This window comes from Populus nigra, chromosome 8 (assembly GCF_951802175.1).
Source record: "Populus nigra chromosome 8, ddPopNigr1.1, whole genome shotgun sequence".
NCBI classification, from domain to species: Eukaryota; Viridiplantae; Streptophyta; class Magnoliopsida; order Malpighiales; family Salicaceae; genus Populus; species Populus nigra.
The window spans coordinates 8690600-8706617 of record NC_084859.1 but is presented as its reverse complement, the minus strand read 5'-3'; the positions used below and the strand labels follow the sequence as shown (position 1 = coordinate 8706617).

The 16018-nt window shown below is 35.5% G+C and overlaps 3 protein-coding genes across 3 annotated transcripts; 1 reads left to right on the top strand and 2 right to left on the bottom strand.

Annotated features, from left to right (window-relative positions):
* Nucleotides 1-457: 457 nt before the first annotated feature.
* Nucleotides 458-2819, bottom strand: LOC133700668 (U1 small nuclear ribonucleoprotein C). Its single transcript, XM_062124263.1, has 6 exons — nt 2663-2819; nt 2536-2578; nt 2226-2267; nt 1889-2144; nt 1329-1602; nt 458-632 (listed from the first exon to the last, which is right to left on the bottom strand). The coding sequence occupies exons 1-5, from the start codon at nt 2668-2670 to the stop codon at nt 1343-1345; spliced, it is 609 nt and encodes a 202-aa protein (XP_061980247.1). The 5' UTR covers nt 2671-2819; the 3' UTR covers nt 458-632; nt 1329-1342.
* A 1159-nt stretch (nt 2820-3978) lies between these two features.
* Nucleotides 3979-6398, top strand: LOC133701306 (pentatricopeptide repeat-containing protein At2g15690, mitochondrial-like). The gene has a single exon (XM_062125175.1). The coding sequence runs from the start codon at nt 4103-4105 to the stop codon at nt 6131-6133; it is 2031 nt and encodes a 676-aa protein (XP_061981159.1). The 5' UTR covers nt 3979-4102; the 3' UTR covers nt 6134-6398.
* A 906-nt stretch (nt 6399-7304) lies between these two features.
* LOC133701307 (cyclin-A2-4-like) lies at nt 7305-15370 on the bottom strand. The gene is made up of 12 exons (XM_062125176.1): nt 15118-15370; nt 13458-13812; nt 12843-13122; nt 11562-11698; nt 11170-11262; nt 9215-9348; nt 8921-8996; nt 8464-8540; nt 8324-8357; nt 8073-8222; nt 7852-7986; nt 7305-7640 (listed from the first exon to the last, which is right to left on the bottom strand). The coding sequence occupies exons 2-12, from the start codon at nt 13746-13748 to the stop codon at nt 7587-7589; spliced, it is 1461 nt and encodes a 486-aa protein (XP_061981160.1). The 5' UTR covers nt 13749-13812; nt 15118-15370; the 3' UTR covers nt 7305-7586.
* Between the last annotated feature and the right edge of the window lie 648 nt (nt 15371-16018).

Genomic DNA, 16018 nt, shown 5'->3' with positions numbered 1-16018 from the left:
CAAAGTCATGGTATTGCTTGGCTGACAAAAACTTTTACGTCCAATCTGGGATGATCCGATTGTTCAATGCAGCACCCAACAAACCAACCAACTATTCTTTTTTGTTATTCCATTACGGAAACCATAAAAGGGGGCACATCAAAAGAGTAATATCAGCAGCATTAAAAGAAAATATAGAAATGGGGCAACATCGAGTATTAGGAAACACTGTTTTCTATACTGGCTGGCGGAGCCTATCTAGCTTATGGTCCCTAGGCTACAATTGTCTGAAGAGGCAATGTCCTCACAATGAGATCTGCACACCTATGAGAATGCACCAGACGCAAAGTAGCATCAATTAGAAGTGTATATGACTAACTGAAGCCAACCAGAAAACAAAGCTCCACAGGTGGAAGATGCCAACAGAAACAGATCGTGCCAATCACTACTCAACCCACAGAAGGTGAATCACATCAAATTGAACTCAAGAGAAAACCAGTCCTTTTCAGTTGAATTTTGATGTCTTTTCAAGATAGCTTATGTTTAACAAAATTAAGTTACAAAACTATTCTGTATTGATCACCACCACGTTAACTCACAATTCAAGAAAGGCATTGCAATGCAGAGTGGCCTTGCTGATTTCTTCTCATGGCCTGTATCAAAAATAAAAATAAAAATTCCATGGAAACCACAGGATAACTATTCAGAAAAACAATTGGAAGAGAATTAAAACTAGAAAACTGGTGCATCAATTTGTATTGGTTCTATCAAAAACAATAATGAAATTCATTAGTGGGATTCTAGTTTCAATTCAATCAAAGAAACCCATATCTCCCATGTCTGGTTTGCACATAATGGCAGTAGAAAGGAAATATGAGTGAGGTCCAGAATGCCAGCATCGATAAAATGTTGATGCAGGCTAAACCATTGAATTTGAGTAAAACAAATGAAAAATATCCATCTAAAATCAAATATGATGGTTTAATTGGCATCCACAATTTTTACTGATGCTGACATTGTAGTAATCCCTAGGAAATATTATTCTGATTCCAATCCCAAAAGGATTTAAATTTCAATTTTGTTTCAAATTAAATCTATTTTTAATAAACACGAGAATTATCGAAAACAATGTTATAATAAAGGAAATAGATTCTCATTCCATTCACAATTCTTTAACAAACCAAATGCATCCATGAGGCTTCCGTCTCCCCATAGACCAGTGAAACACACTTCTAAATTTCATTATGCTAGAAAATCACTACAATTGATAATTGTTAAGAAATTTCAAGCGGAAGATGTACAAAGCTACTTGAACTCTGTATGCCATAAATTGTTGAGGCAAAACATACCAGCTTGATTCAGACTAATGATTGGCTTCAGGGGCTGCGGCATTCACATTGAAGCTGTCAAAGCCTCCACTTGTTGTTGCTGCTTGATTTGCTTGGTAAGTAACAGGTGGACCCATAGATGGGGGACCGCTAGGAGTAGGTGCTGCAGTACTCCCAGGAACATTTGGTTGTGCAATCATTGTAGGAGGCCTTGGAACGCCATTCATTTGACCAGGTAAGGAAGGAGCACCAGGGGGTGCCATCATTGGGGGCATCATAGGAGGGTTCATATAACCTGGCAAATAGCATATAAAAGATTCAATATCCCACACAATCAGTGCTGTAAAATCAATCACCCTAAAATGACCATGGAGAAAGCAACCCGTAAATTAGAAGATGCAGCCATTTTTAAATCTACAAAAATAGTTTTATAAAAGCCAACATCCCAACCTCTAAGATGTTGGAAGCTAATTAATCGAATCAAGAATGGCAAAAAGTAGTGTTTCTATGCAAACACAAGGGTATGCACACAGGGAGATAGTTGCATGTATCAAACGGGGCAACTTTTGGATGCAGTTTACCTGGAGCACCAGGCATTGGTCTAGGCAAAACAGGAGGCCTCATCCCAGGGAATAATGGGGCGTTATTTCCACCAATTGGCATCACAGGAGTTGGAAGAACAGGAAGCCGGGGTCTCTGGACCATTAGATGCTGATTGTATGCGGCACCAACCTGTTGAAAAGCTGCAGTTTGGCCAAGATGTTCCTTTATTCTTTGGTCAATTATACTTTGGGTTTGCTGCTCCTCAAACTGCTGATAATAGATCCTCACGTTTGCCTAAAGAAGTTAAGAACAAAATTAAAAAAAAAAACATGTAGAGAAACATCAATTAATAAAACATAAACAAATCAAAAGTACCTTGTGTTTATAACCGGCATTGTGCTGTTTTCTAACAGATGGCTGAAATATGCAAAAGCAGAGCAAGTAAAACAGGATTTACAGACAATTGAAAACATCACAAACCAAACAGATGAATGAAACAAATATTAATTGTTTGCCATGAAAAAACCGTGCCCAAAAAAGAGATGATGATGTTAAAAATGGTATGAAAAAAAAAAAGAATTGGGTTTATCCACTGAAACAGTGAAAGCATCCAAAAAGTGCTTGCTTGTTTAGGGTTTATGATGAAAAACAGAAATTAGAACAAAAAAACAGAGACAGAACTTACAGAATCATGAGTCAAGTAAGTGTCACAATAATCACAGTAATACCTGCAAATTCAACAACTCTTCTGTTAGACAACAATATACAAACTAAAGGATGAAAGAAGAGGATGAGGAAGAAGAAGGTTGTACCGGGGCATGGCTGGATGTTTGTCTGTCTGTGTTCAGCTCGGATTGTTGAAAGGAGTGTGCAGATCCAAAAACCCTAGAAAACAAGAGAAATCCCTCCTAAATCTCTAGCGAGAGAGAGAGAGAGAGAGAGAGAGATGACTGGGAGACGGTATTTGTTATTATGACCACCGTAAAACATATAATATTGCACCTGCTTTTGCTTATGCTTTGAGCATCCGTTGGATTTCTAATGAAGTATCTCCACCGTTCATTTTATCAAAAGGATACCTGTTAACCGGTTCTACTTGTTTCCTCTAGACAGTAGAAACTAATAAATAAATATTATTTTAGTTTTTTTTTTTTCAAAACTCATACTATTTGGATTTATTTTTATTTTTTAAAATATCACCAATTAAATTTATACAGTTTTAAATAAAGAAAACTAACAATAATTTTGTGTTTATAAAAATGTGCTTCAAGTTTGACTCTTCACTACTAACATTTTTCTTATATCAATACTTACCAAATAAATATTTTGTATTTGAAACAAATTTTTAAATGACAAGTGGAAAAATATTAAACATTTAAGAAAAATAAAAAGAAATAAAATAAAGTGTTGAGTAAATATGTCAAAGCGCATCTGTGGTGTAAATAACAAGACTCATTAAAGTTTTTAATAACTAAAATATGAAGTGGTGATTTTATTTTATTTTTTTATTAATAAAAAATAAAAATTTATTGTCTTTTCATATTTGCTAGATAGATATAATATAAAAATGGACACATTTCGCCGTAACACTACACACATGCAATAGAATAACGACTCCACTAGGAATTTTATGGACTAAATTTTATTTTTATCTAATTATTGTGTTTTATTATTTGGTTTGCGTGTGTTACTGTTAATATGAATTTCTTTTATTTACTTTTTTATGCACTTTCAATTCTGTGTATATTTGTTTATGCATTATATAAAATTGTCTCATGCATCACATAAAAATAATATTTTTTAAATGTTGTTATTTTTTAAAGTATTTTTTATTTAGAAATATATCAAAATATTATTTTTTATTTTTAAAAAATTATTTTTAACACTGACACATCAAAACAATTTAAAAATAAAAAAATTAAAAATTTAAAAAAATACAGTTTCAATGGTGTTCTCAGGTTAATCATTATATCAGCATTAAAAGAAAGGGCTGATTCGATACTCAATCAATAATTAAATTGGTAGAAGGACCTGATTAACCAATTTCTTAGAATACAGGGACAGCAGTGATCTTTACCCCTCATACAATATGATAAAATGATAAGCTCAAAACAAGAGGCCACACAAAAAAGGGTATCACTCCAGTGAGTTAGTCTGTACCCTACCATACCTGCTGCGTCTTCTAATAAGGTGTAAACAAGACAAGGGTTTTACTGGATATACAACGCTTGACTGAGATAAAACCGAAGAAGATGGCGTCTTCCATGGCAATCCGTCTTTCACAGCCTCCACAAATGCTTCATCCACTCTTCTCCAAGGTACGCTCTCTTCGACACTTTTCTTTCAGTAACAAAACCCTAATCCTCGCTAAACCCCTCACTACTTCAGCATTACCAAATGACCATCAAAGATTTTATCCCAATGATGCTTCCCAATGGAACTCGAGAACCCTGACACACCCTCCTTCTCCTCCTCCTCACCAGTCCTCCCCACAACCTGCTCACTACAATCACAATCAACCCATCCAAAATCAGCAATACCCTCCTCCAAACCAACAAAATTATCCTAATCAGGGTTATGCCTATCCTGACCAAGGAGGATATCCTCAACAACAACACCAGTATCCAAACCCTAATCAACGGGATCAAAATTATCCCCAGTACCAAAACCCTGGTCAGTTTAACCCTGATGTCCGCGGGGATTATGGGCAACCCGGAAGCCCAAATCGATGGGACAACCGAAATCAGGGATACCCGCAACAGAAAAAAACTGATCAGTGGGCCTCACGTGTGGTTCCGGAGAGTCGAAGACAGGATTTGAATGTTAATTTTAGTGCTAGTGCTAATGCTAATGCTCCAGCTACTGCTCCCCGGTATCCAAACCCTAATCAACGGTATCAAAATTACCCCCAGTATACAAACCCTAATGAACGGGATCAAAATCATCCCCAGTACCAAAACCCTGGTCAGTTTAGCCCTGATGTCCGGGGGGATTATGGGCAACCCGGAAGCCCAAATCGATGGGACAACCGAAATCAGGGATATCCGCAACAGAGAAACACTGATCAGTGGGCCTCACGTGTGGGCTCGGAGAGTCGAAGACAGGATGTGAATGTTAATTTTAGTGCCAATGCTAATGATCCAGCTCCAGCTACTGCTCCGCCTCCTTCGGTTTATGACTTGGAGCGTTTGTGTCAGGAGGGTAAGGTTAAGCAAGCTATCGAGTTGATGGATAATGGGGTTAAAGCCGATGCTAATTGTTTCTATAGTTTGTTTGAGATGTGCTCAAAACATGAGGATGCCAAGAAGGTCCATGATTATTTTTTGCAGTCGACCTTTAGGGGCGATGTTAAGTTGAACAATAATGTGATTAAGATGTATGGGAAATGTGGAAGTATGGCAGATGCGAGGAGAGTTTTTGATCATATGCCTGAGAGGAATATGGATTCATGGCATTTGATGATAAATGAATATGCCAATAATGACCTGGGAGATGAGGGATTGGAGCTGTTTGAGCAGATGAAGAAGTTGGGCTTGGAACCCACTGGGGAAACATTTCATGCTGTTTTGTCTGCCTGTGCAAGTGCCGAGGCAGTCGAGGAAGGGTTTTTATATTTTGAGGAAATGAGCAGGGAGTTTGGCATTAGTCCAACCCTTGAGCATTATTTGAGGATTATAGATGTTCTTGGAAAGTCTGCATATCTTAATGAAGCTGTGGAGTATATTGAGAAACTTCCATTTGAACCCACAGTGGAAATTTGGGAGGCATTGAGGAAGTATGCTAGAAGTCATGGAGACATTGATCTCGAAGACCACTCTGAGGAATTGATCGTTTCTCTTGATTCATCAAAGGCTGTTGCTAATAAAATCCCAACTCCACCACCGAAGAAGTATAATCTGATTAGCATGCTTGAAGGAAAGAATAGAGTAGCTGAGTTTAGGAATCCTACATTTTACAAGGATGATGAGAAATTAAAGGAATTGCGTGAGATGAAAACAGGTGGCTATGTTCCTGATACTAGATATGTTCTTCATGACATTGATCAGGAGGCCAAAGAGCAAGCCTTGCTGTATCACAGTGAGCGGTTGGCAATTGCATATGGTCTTATTAGCACCCCAGCTAGGATGCCCTTGAGGATAATCAAGAATCTCCGTGTGTGTGGGGACTGTCACAATGCCATCAAGATCATGTCAAAGATTGTTGGGAGGGAGTTAATAGTTAGGGACAACAAAAGGTTTCATCATTTCAAGGATGGCAAGTGTTCTTGTGGAGATTATTGGTGAAGTCGTCTCAGCCTTGGAACTTTTATATTATGCATTTGTTAACTTTCTTTTTTTAAAATTTTGTGTATAAATTGTTGAATCTGCTAAAACATGTGAGCTGCTGCTTACAGGAAAACGAGTATTTCTAGAGGTAGGAAATGGACTATCCATTGCTTCACAGTGTACGGTCTACCTGTTTGTCAGGAGATTTTCCATTACCCATTACTGTTGGCTTATGCTTTTCCATGTTATTTTTTCTTTTTAAGTTGACAGTTTCCTTTCTTAATCCTTCGTATCTGGGTTGGGCTGTTCTTTATGTACAAGTGTCCCATTACATTTTGGTATTGAGAACTTGGAATCATAATCAATGTTTGAGTTTGAATCCCCATATAGAGAACAGTGCTCTCCTGATTGCAGTACCTTGGCAACCTGGCAGATGGAATCTGTTGCGCGTAAGTTCTCTTCATGCAAAGCAGCATTTGGATTAAGCATGGAAATATATCATCTAAAGAGTTTAAGTGTAACTTTAGGAGAGCTGTGCAGTTTTCTTTTTTTAGAAGAAGATAGTGGCAGTTCTGTGATCACTTAACTTAATGCACAACTGTTCAGGTGTTGGAAATTAATGTGTTGTTTTTGGCTTAATCCCTTACGTTGAAATAGTTAGACCTGGAATGGTTTATTCAATACTCTTTTGATATCCATTATGCATATGAGCTTGGTAGTTTATTTAGAATTGTGATTTTGTTGGTTTCAAACCCTGTTTCCATCCCCATCCCTGCTTGAATGTAATTGTAGAAGAAAATGTTTCTCTGGAAATAAATATGGTTCTGTAAGTTTCTACAAACCACGAAGACATCGAAACGAAAGAGAAATCAGCCCATATGTAACAGACTATCGTTACTCTCATGGAAATTCTCAGCAAGGAAATTGGATCTTGTTAGCATTTTCTGATTCAAATTAAAAGACATGTCCAGCAAATATCAGGATGAGCTCCTATCCAGTACTACTAAACAACAGATAACAAAGCATCCACAAGAAATCATGTACTAAGCTACGACTTGAGGAAGGTGACAAAAAAACATTTACTTGATTAATTAATTTAACGGGGGGCAAGGCTGCCAAAGTCACATTCCACCAGTCACATCCCCGTCTTCCCCGAACTTAACGATCTAACAATTAAATTCTCCGTAGATAAGATGCAAAAGAAAGATATATTGATGGTTATTCTGAAATCTGAAGTAGCACGACAGAGCCCTATTTTTAGACTAGATATTTCCTTCCAATGAATAGATGTCATGAAAATCTATGCACAGATTTAGGGGACAAAAAAAAGATACTAGAAATGTATATAACGAGTAAAAACGTTCCGGGTACAATCTCATGAAGGAAATGATAAAATCCCAGGAGGAATTTCGCTTTAGATGTGTTTATGTTGGCAACCACTTTCAAAAACGTGGAAACACAGTGTTTATCTTCAGAATAGAGTTTCAAGCAGTTTCGGAGAAGACAAGGCCGCCACAGATTTAAACTGCTATGAGAACAACCTTATTAGCAAACCGAATGAGACCAAACAACAATGCATGTGCATTTACCATGGAACCAGACATCTTATAGATTTTGATAGAGTGAGAAAATTGAAGCTCAAGGATGCAAAAAGCAAATAGATAGATAAAGAAATTAAAACAGAACCGCAGATAAAAGGAATCTTAAGTCCCTTGAGCAGTATTCTTAGTTTATACCTTTGGTTGCCTATACTTCATGCGTATAGCATTCAGAGGACACCCTTTGGTGTTCAATTGTAAACCTTGCAGTGCAAGAACTGTAGTTTTAAGATCCGACGCCTTGTAAGAAGTATAGTGTTCTAGAGTTGGACTCTGTCAAACAAATATATAAAGTCAGGCTCCAAATGCTTAATCTACAAGAATATGGAAAATCAGATGATAGGAAGGAGAATTTAGACCCATGGATGGCTTGTCTGATCCAACGTCCATCTGGCAAGAAATACAGATGATGCAGCAATGACAGAAGGAAGAAAATTCAAGAAACTGTAGTCAACTAACGTCAGTTCTGCTAGGTAATCAGCCAGGAACTCCAGTTCATAACTAGGGTTCTGCATATGTGCAATTACATATGTAAATGTCACTTTGTAATTAACAGAGGCTGGTATCTTCTAAAACAAGCATAGAAAATGAATTGAACCAACCACATTACCTTGTATGATGCCTGTGCTGCACGTAAAAATCTCCTGAGAACAAAAATTTGCAGAAGCAACTGTATTATTAAAACTGAAATAATTTTTTGAAAAAATAAAAATAAGAAAAAAGGTGAAAGTTGAAGAAGCTGAGCAGCACCTCAGAAAAGTTTTTGCAGTAGGAGCAATTATCTGAAAGCCAAAAAAATTTAACACTTGAGTCTCCATCTTTAACACCTGCGCCAGACTTTGGTCAGGACCAAAACCAAAAATATTCCAACAGGGAGGCAAACAAAATGAAAATGACTGCTCGTATTATAAATAGATTTTGCATCAGTTTTTCATATTAGAAACCAGTCTCAAATATATGTGGAGTCATTTTTCTTCCAGACCACCAGATTAGCGAACAAATAAAGGAGAATGTGACAAATACAAGTTCAAAATGATAGTTCATATCAATTTTTCCCAGAGCTTGAGAAGGTAGGCAAAATAATAAAGCACTGACATGTGATAGATTTGAATTGATATAAGATATAAGCTAAAAGGAAGATAATATTTGCTTCAAAGCTTAAATAATTTGACATGCACTCATATGGCGAGTGAACCATGTGACATACCTCTATGCTTGTGTATGTGTTGTCAGTGATGAAGCAAAACTCTTCCACATGTGGCGGACAAATCTCTTCATATTTGCTTTAGGACACGCATAAATACATTTAAATCAAATTAAACAAACAAACACCAAATAATTGATGGCTCTGAATAATAAAATATTCTCCCCTATAGAATGGTTATCTCAATTAGATCCCAAAATTAAGAAGAAACTTGCAATGTTGCACCCAACCTTTCATTAAAACTTCTTCATTGTCATTCTGTGTGGAATGAACATTGCAAAAGATACGAGAACTTACGAAGCAATTAGCATGCAAGTGATACCGAGTAGTTGAAGCCTGTGTCTCTCAATGTAATTTTCAGAGAGAAACCAATCTATGAGATATACTGTAAGGTAAAGTGTGTCTGGCACCAGCTTATATTCCTCAGATACCTGGAAGCAAGTTTAAACAGATCCAAGAATTATTTGTTTGGAATTCATACTTGATATAAAAACTATAAGAGTTTAATACTGCAATAATAGGCATTCAAATTCTTCCAGTACATTGAGAAACTTTATAAGGTGAAAATTAACATAATATAATGCAAGAGAACCTCCATCAATTTATTTTTTCTTTTTAAAAAAAAACACTTCATTTTGTTCCACAGAGTGCATTTAACACAGCAATAAACTATGAGTGATAGTTACAGTTCAAATGAAAGAAAGAAAAAATTAACACAAACCATACATGGATGGTATTTGGTTTCAAATCCCTCCAAGGTTAGCTGCAATTAATCTGGAGCTTTAATCGGATATGGTATTTCACAAAACAAATTACTTTAAAAAAAACGATAACTTATCAAAAAAAATTCGCATGATCTTATTATGAGAAACTACCTTTGTATTTCATTGACATTCAGAGCACAGGCCTTAGGTGTGCAATATGCCTCAACTAGAATTGACTAGGTAAGCTGACACTTTAGCTTGAGTTTAAGGGTGTTGGACTCAAAAATAGCAGCTGTTGATGAATCTAAACTATATGAGTGTGTGTGTTCCTAAAGTGTCATGTTGAGGACTTCCCTGCTCCATGCACAAGATAAATGAGTGGAAACTCTAAAACAAAACACTGGCACTTGAAAAATGTTATGTAATTCGGAATCATGGTTGAAGGATCTATATGACATCTTGAAATATAAAATGAAGGGAAAGAATAAAACTACTAGAAACATGAGCTACTGCATCTAAAAAAAAGACATGAGAGGCTGGAAAAATACAAAATCAAGCAAATATGAGAAACCAAAACTGGAACGTGATAAATATTAGGTTTCTAGAAAAAATAAAAACACAATTGAAAACAATTGATGGGAAGATTTTTTTATATGAGATGCGAGCAGTTGCCTACTGGTTCAGCTAGTGCAGTCTCTAGTCATGGCATTGACATGGAATAGAAGTCCAACTACCAAGGAGGAAAAGATTTATCTGAGAAGAGGACTAGCCCACTTTGAAAAGTCCAAAAACTGGGACAAGGACAAACTTAAAGATTTGATGAATCATCATCAAGAATTGCACAGCCCTGTGTTAGAATGAACAGGCAAGGACTACAATAACCAAACCATTGATTGAGAAGAATAATATGTCTTCTTCATTTTGAACTTTCAATCAACAAACAGAGAACTCTCCAGATCATGAGATGGCACTTCATGCTTGGGAATTATAAAGATAAATAGGAATTAAAGTCAACAGAAGGATAGAGTAGAACTTAAAAGGACAAGCGTTCTCCTCATGACAGGACAACGTATTCCTGTACAAGTATCTTGGAAGTTCCTTTCTAATTAAATGAGCACTCTCTTTGTTATCTAAACCATCTAATGAATGAGAATTAATCCATTGACTATGATTGATTTAAAAACCCATGCTCAACAAGTTGGACGAAGTAAGACTTAAACTACAAACACTAAAAATGAAACAAATATGCTTTACTTAATCTTGAGCATGCTTTTGATTAATCCATACATTCATATCTATGGAGAGGACAAGGCATGTTATTTATCCATAATGTAGAGCTTAAAACTTTTTAGTTGAAAATACAGTATGATAGTTTTAGCAAGAAAGATGTGCTTCTCTACACGACATGAACACAAGTATATCATGATCGATAGTATACAAACAACCTTTCCTTATCTAAATAATAAACAAACAGCATAAATTGCAAAGTCAAAGCAAAACATATAAGAGCATAACAAGAATAATCTCACGCAATGAAACTACACTGACCTCAATAAGCCAATCAACTAAAATCCCTCTCATTATTTGAGTAATGTCTTGTTGTACTGTTTCCATAAAAGTAGGAAGAGACCTTCGGACAAGCTGCAGGAACAAAGTAATATACCATAAGCAAGCATCAGCATCTTGCCAAGAGAGACAAAAAAAAAAGGGAAGCTAGTGAATTTTTCCACTAATGTCCCCATAGATGGCATTAAAACCATGACATGCTGCTATACTGGGGCAAGCATGCATAGCCCCATGGTTAAAAGCTTTAAAAACCTTTCGTTGTATGATGATATTTCTTTCCATTCACAAAGTGCAAAAATATGAGGAAAAAAAAAAACACCAAGAGAAGGGTAGATAAAGAAAGAAAAACACTATTTTTGTGCATAAAAACAAACCTCAGCAACACGTAAATTGTTATAGATATCAGCAGCATAGAGGCTGCAAAGTTGAGGATCCTTGTGATCAATGTCAATGTCTATAAATTCTGGATCACTTGATGTCTTCCAATTCTCAGAAACGTTGCATTTCTCAGCTATAATAATTTGAGAGAAAAAATCAGTACCTACTGCATGCATTATACACAACAAAAGAAAATGTGGAGAATATTACTTTAAACTAGTAGTTTCTCACCATATGTTAGTGCAACTCATGACATTCCATTTTAGTCACTTAAATAGAATAGCACAAACAATGAAGCCCTACCTAGCGCACCCAGTGACCCAAAATGGATTTGACCTCATAAATTCAGTAGATGCATGTCACGGCTGAAGAAGAGGGTTATGAATAAAATCACTATGTAGCTTTAAGAGGGTAACAATCAAATTCCTCAGTACCCATTTTGTTCAAGAAAGCTTTGCATTTAAACTTTGTGGGTCAGCTGAACACAGTGGTAGATGGTTCTACTAAAGTTGGAGTAAAAAAAAATTTAAAAATGGTAATTTGCATACGAGGTTCTGATGTAATTCTGCTTCTTATTCTTAGCAAGGTTAACTTTTAATAGATAACCAAATTAGTTTCTTACTTTGAGACCTTGAACTTCATGCATCATCTACTACTATGATGAACTTATGCTTTTTCAATTGGGATTTAAATCGTATCTATAATAGCATGTCTTAAAATGCATGTTCTACAATGGATTGACACCATTAGATAAGCACACATTACTGTGAAGGAGGAAAAGACCAAACTTGGATTACAAGACTTCCTCCGTCAGACCTAAGAATTGGTTCAACAAACTACCTTTTCCTCTAAGCTCTTCATTGACAAAAACTAATGAACAACAGTACCACATAACAGCCCTTTTCACTACTATAATGAATTTCAGTCATTCCGTTTTTATACAACTTTCTAGCTACTTGGTCCTATGATCTCTCTATTTGACAAAAGCTTGGGAATGATAATACCACATAACAGCCTTTTCACTACTATAACTAACTTCATTGACTCCATTGTTATGCAAGTATCTCATTTGTATTGAAGTAGGTTCAAAGAAATAAACAAGCACAATGTTACGTATCTTCAAAACTGCATCGATGGATGTTGAAACATGATGACAAGTACGCAAACCTTCAACCAAGATGCACCCTTTTTTCTCTGTTCTCACCAAGTTTTAAATGCAGGTACTGATCAAGTTTACTGTTTTTTGAAGCAAAAAAAAATTAAAGAGAAAAGCTGACCTTTTTTTGGAGAATGATGGGGATGGGAAGGCACTATTGAACACAGATTAGGAAGCTGAGGATCATCTGTGCCAAACTCCCCTGTGCCACTGGGCTGAGAAGGTACGTCTTTTTCCGAAGTAGTTGAGGATGCAACTTCAGAATAAGGTTCTATTTTTACTTCTCGACAAACAATCTTTTTCTTTGAATTAGCTTGAAGACGTGGGTGTTCTAAGGCACTTGAAGGGGCAACTTTTGATACATCAAGCTGAACCTTTTTAGCCTGCTTGGCTACCTTAGCCTGCCAATCAGCAGAGTTAAAAGGAGAGAAGTTAAGATTATTGAATTAGGAAAAACAAAAAAAGATTTCGTAACAGAGGGGGGATAGTATCCAGGAAATATTGCAATGTAGTTGATATTTCCAAGCGAATGAGAAATCATAGCCTGTTCATTTAGTCCTTTATAGTATAATCATGAAAGGAAGTAGAAACGTAGGTCTAATTTCTCACTTGCACAGTCACTTTTTCCTTGACATGTCTTTTTTTTTTTTTGGCCTTAACAGCATACAAGATTGATTTAGTACACCAGAAGGTCCAGAAAAGGCATCATCAATGCATGAAAGGACAGCACAACCACCTGAATTTTAGTTGCACTGAAGCAACTCGTATACGAATTCTCACAGCAAACATTTGTGACATCCTGAAGCACTGCTCTCCTCTTACATTGATTATCTGCATTATCAGGTCTGCTAGTACTGTTCTCATCTAAGGCTGCTCTTTTTCTGTTTGTTCGCAAATTCCTTTTCCAATCTTGTTTTGTTGGTGCCTTTAAAGGTGGCATCGTCCCAGAAGCACGCAAGGCAGCTGCTCGTGTTATTGGACCATTAAGATGCCTAAAATTAGAAGGAAGTACATTTTCCCTTTTCATATTTACTTGCCTTGGCCTTAAATAAGAGCAACACAAAGCATTAAACAGAAACTAGGCAGGTAACCTGCAATAAAATTGATCAAAACAATACAATCAATAGGGGAATATACCAAGCCAAGAAGCTCCACATATTTAGGGATCACTTGAATAATCTCGCAATTATGAACCATATCTTGTAAGCAATGCTAATTTACTTCAGAAGAGAGTATCAGGGATATTTGTTGCTAATGAGACATGAAAGAATAAACAAACTCATACTTTATGCTCATTACAGAAATTTGCATCAAAATGATTTATAAACCAGGAAATTTCCCTTCAAATAGTTACCATCATAAAAAAACAAACAGAAACAAAATCTGCTATTTTGTGCGCAATTGTGAATAAAAACACAACAGTATTACTTGCCAGAAGGAATATACAATATGACATAATTTTACAGTGAGAAAATATGTTATTACAATGTGCACCTGAGCACTTTATCAAACATTAACCAAAGTGCCAAATAACACACAAAGATGATAAAACCTGTGGATCTTCACGGATCAAGTAAAACAAAAACATTAGACTCAAGTTGCATGAAGATCTTGCGTGAAATTAAAGATAATTAAATAATTCAAATGACATGGATATGTATCCAAAGTTCAAGTTGAAAATCCTCACTGGACCCAAAAGTTCTATCCTCTTGAGAAAACTTTCTCTATAAAAGATCGAGACTGCAAGCACAAAGACAGAATCAACAAAATTCAAGTACATTACTTTAAAATGGGATATAAATCTCAGTGGCAACCATGAAAGTAAAGATAAAGCAAACCACTTTCCTTGAAAAAAATGAATCTCGAGACCCTATTAAGCACGCTCATATCTGAATCCAATTACAAGATTCCAACTTGTGGCGCAAACAAGAAAAAAAACTCAACTTTACATTTCTAAAAATTCTGGGTCTCGTTGTCTTCTCTTTCCTTTTCTTCTTCTTTTTTTTTTAATTTATTTTTGCACCTGGTTGTTTCCAAAAATAAATATAATTTAAACAAAAGATGGTATTAACTTCATCAATAAATTTACATTACATTTACCTACTAAAAACACTCAAATTTCCTAAGAGAACAAACAGAAAATATTGGTCAATAAACAAGCTAGTGATGCCCAAGAAACCAAAAAAAAAAATACTTTTACTAAAAACCATGTCCAAAAACCTTCAAAATTCCAGAAAGTGCAAAGAACTCATTAAACCCATATCCACATCTAGCAAACCAAAAGCCAAATAAGCACCAAAACCCAAAAACAAACTACTCGCACCCACAAATGTTATAAGCATGGTGGTGACATCAACACACAAATGTGAACGCATAGATTAAGAAAAAGAAGGGACCTGAACTTGAGCCCTGTATCTTCACAAAGCAAAGGATGTAAGAAAGAATTGAAAAAGAACTCTGTGAAAGAGTAGGCGGGATAGTATTGGGTTTAAAATACACAGAGAAACAAAAATGCCATTGCAAGTTTCTTTCCTCTGATATACTCCTAATATTTTAACGTTGTTGTTGTGGTTAGTTTATTCTAACAAAAAAATGTCGTTTGACTGTTTGACTGAAAGAGTAAGGTTTGACTGGATCAAAACTGATTTTGTAATTACTTAATGACCCTGGAGGAGGCGGGGTTTTTCTTAGCTAGCCTCTTGAGCTTCCCTGTTTATTGCTTGATTGTCATTTAGGATTAGTGGGTTCTTTCCGTCATTTAGTCTGAGAATTCAGGTTCTATTTGTTGTTTAGCGGGGAGAAGGAAAAAATATGTAAAAGTTCAAACGGGCTTTTTTTTTTTTAGAAGAATGTATTTTTTTATATGCTAATGTTAAAAATATAAAAATAAATAATTTAAAACAAAATAAAATTTTTAAGAACATGGTTGGATCATAAAAATAATTATATTGACATTATTTATGGTTGATGCTTTCTGGTTTTTCTAGGTCTATTTGGCTTAAAAAATAATAAAGATAGTGATGGTGTGAATTTTTGAAGTGGTTAAAAAAAAATTAATAAATATTTTATAGTTGTTAGAAAAAGTTGGGATTGTTTGCATTCAAATTATATTATATATGTGATCTAGATAAAGATTGATTTTTTTTTTAGTATTTTATAGATATTTTTCATGCAAAATAATATTTATGAAGTATAAGGTTTTTATAAGAAAAATTAGGGCAAAATGCATTTGAGTGTGACAACTATTTGGAACCTCTAGATGGGTTTTACCAAAAAAAATCAATGAATAACCGATCA

Excerpts from the sequence above, each read along its gene's own strand:
- LOC133700668 (XM_062124263.1), bottom strand. Across the intron at positions 2,145-2,225 it reads ATGCCGGTTATAAACACAAG|GCAAACGTGAGGATCTATTA; the intron begins GTACTTTTGATT and ends TAACTTCTTTAG. Across the intron at positions 1,603-1,888 it reads ACCAATGCCTGGTGCTCCAG|GTTATATGAACCCTCCTATG; the intron begins GTAAACTGCATC and ends GCTATTTGCCAG.
- LOC133701306 (XM_062125175.1), top strand. The coding sequence starts at position 4,103 with ATGGCGTCTTCCATGGCAATCCGTCTTTCACAGCCTCCACAAATGCTT.
- LOC133701307 (XM_062125176.1), bottom strand. The coding sequence starts at position 13,748 with ATGAAAAGGGAAAATGTACTTCCTTCTAATTTTAGGCATCTTAATGGT. Across the intron at positions 7,987-8,072 it reads ATCAGACAAGCCATCCATGG|AGTCCAACTCTAGAACACTA; the intron begins GTCTAAATTCTC and ends TTTGTTTGACAG. Across the intron at positions 7,641-7,851 it reads TGAAGTATAGGCAACCAAAG|TTTAAATCTGTGGCGGCCTT; the intron begins GTATAAACTAAG and ends TTCTCATAGCAG.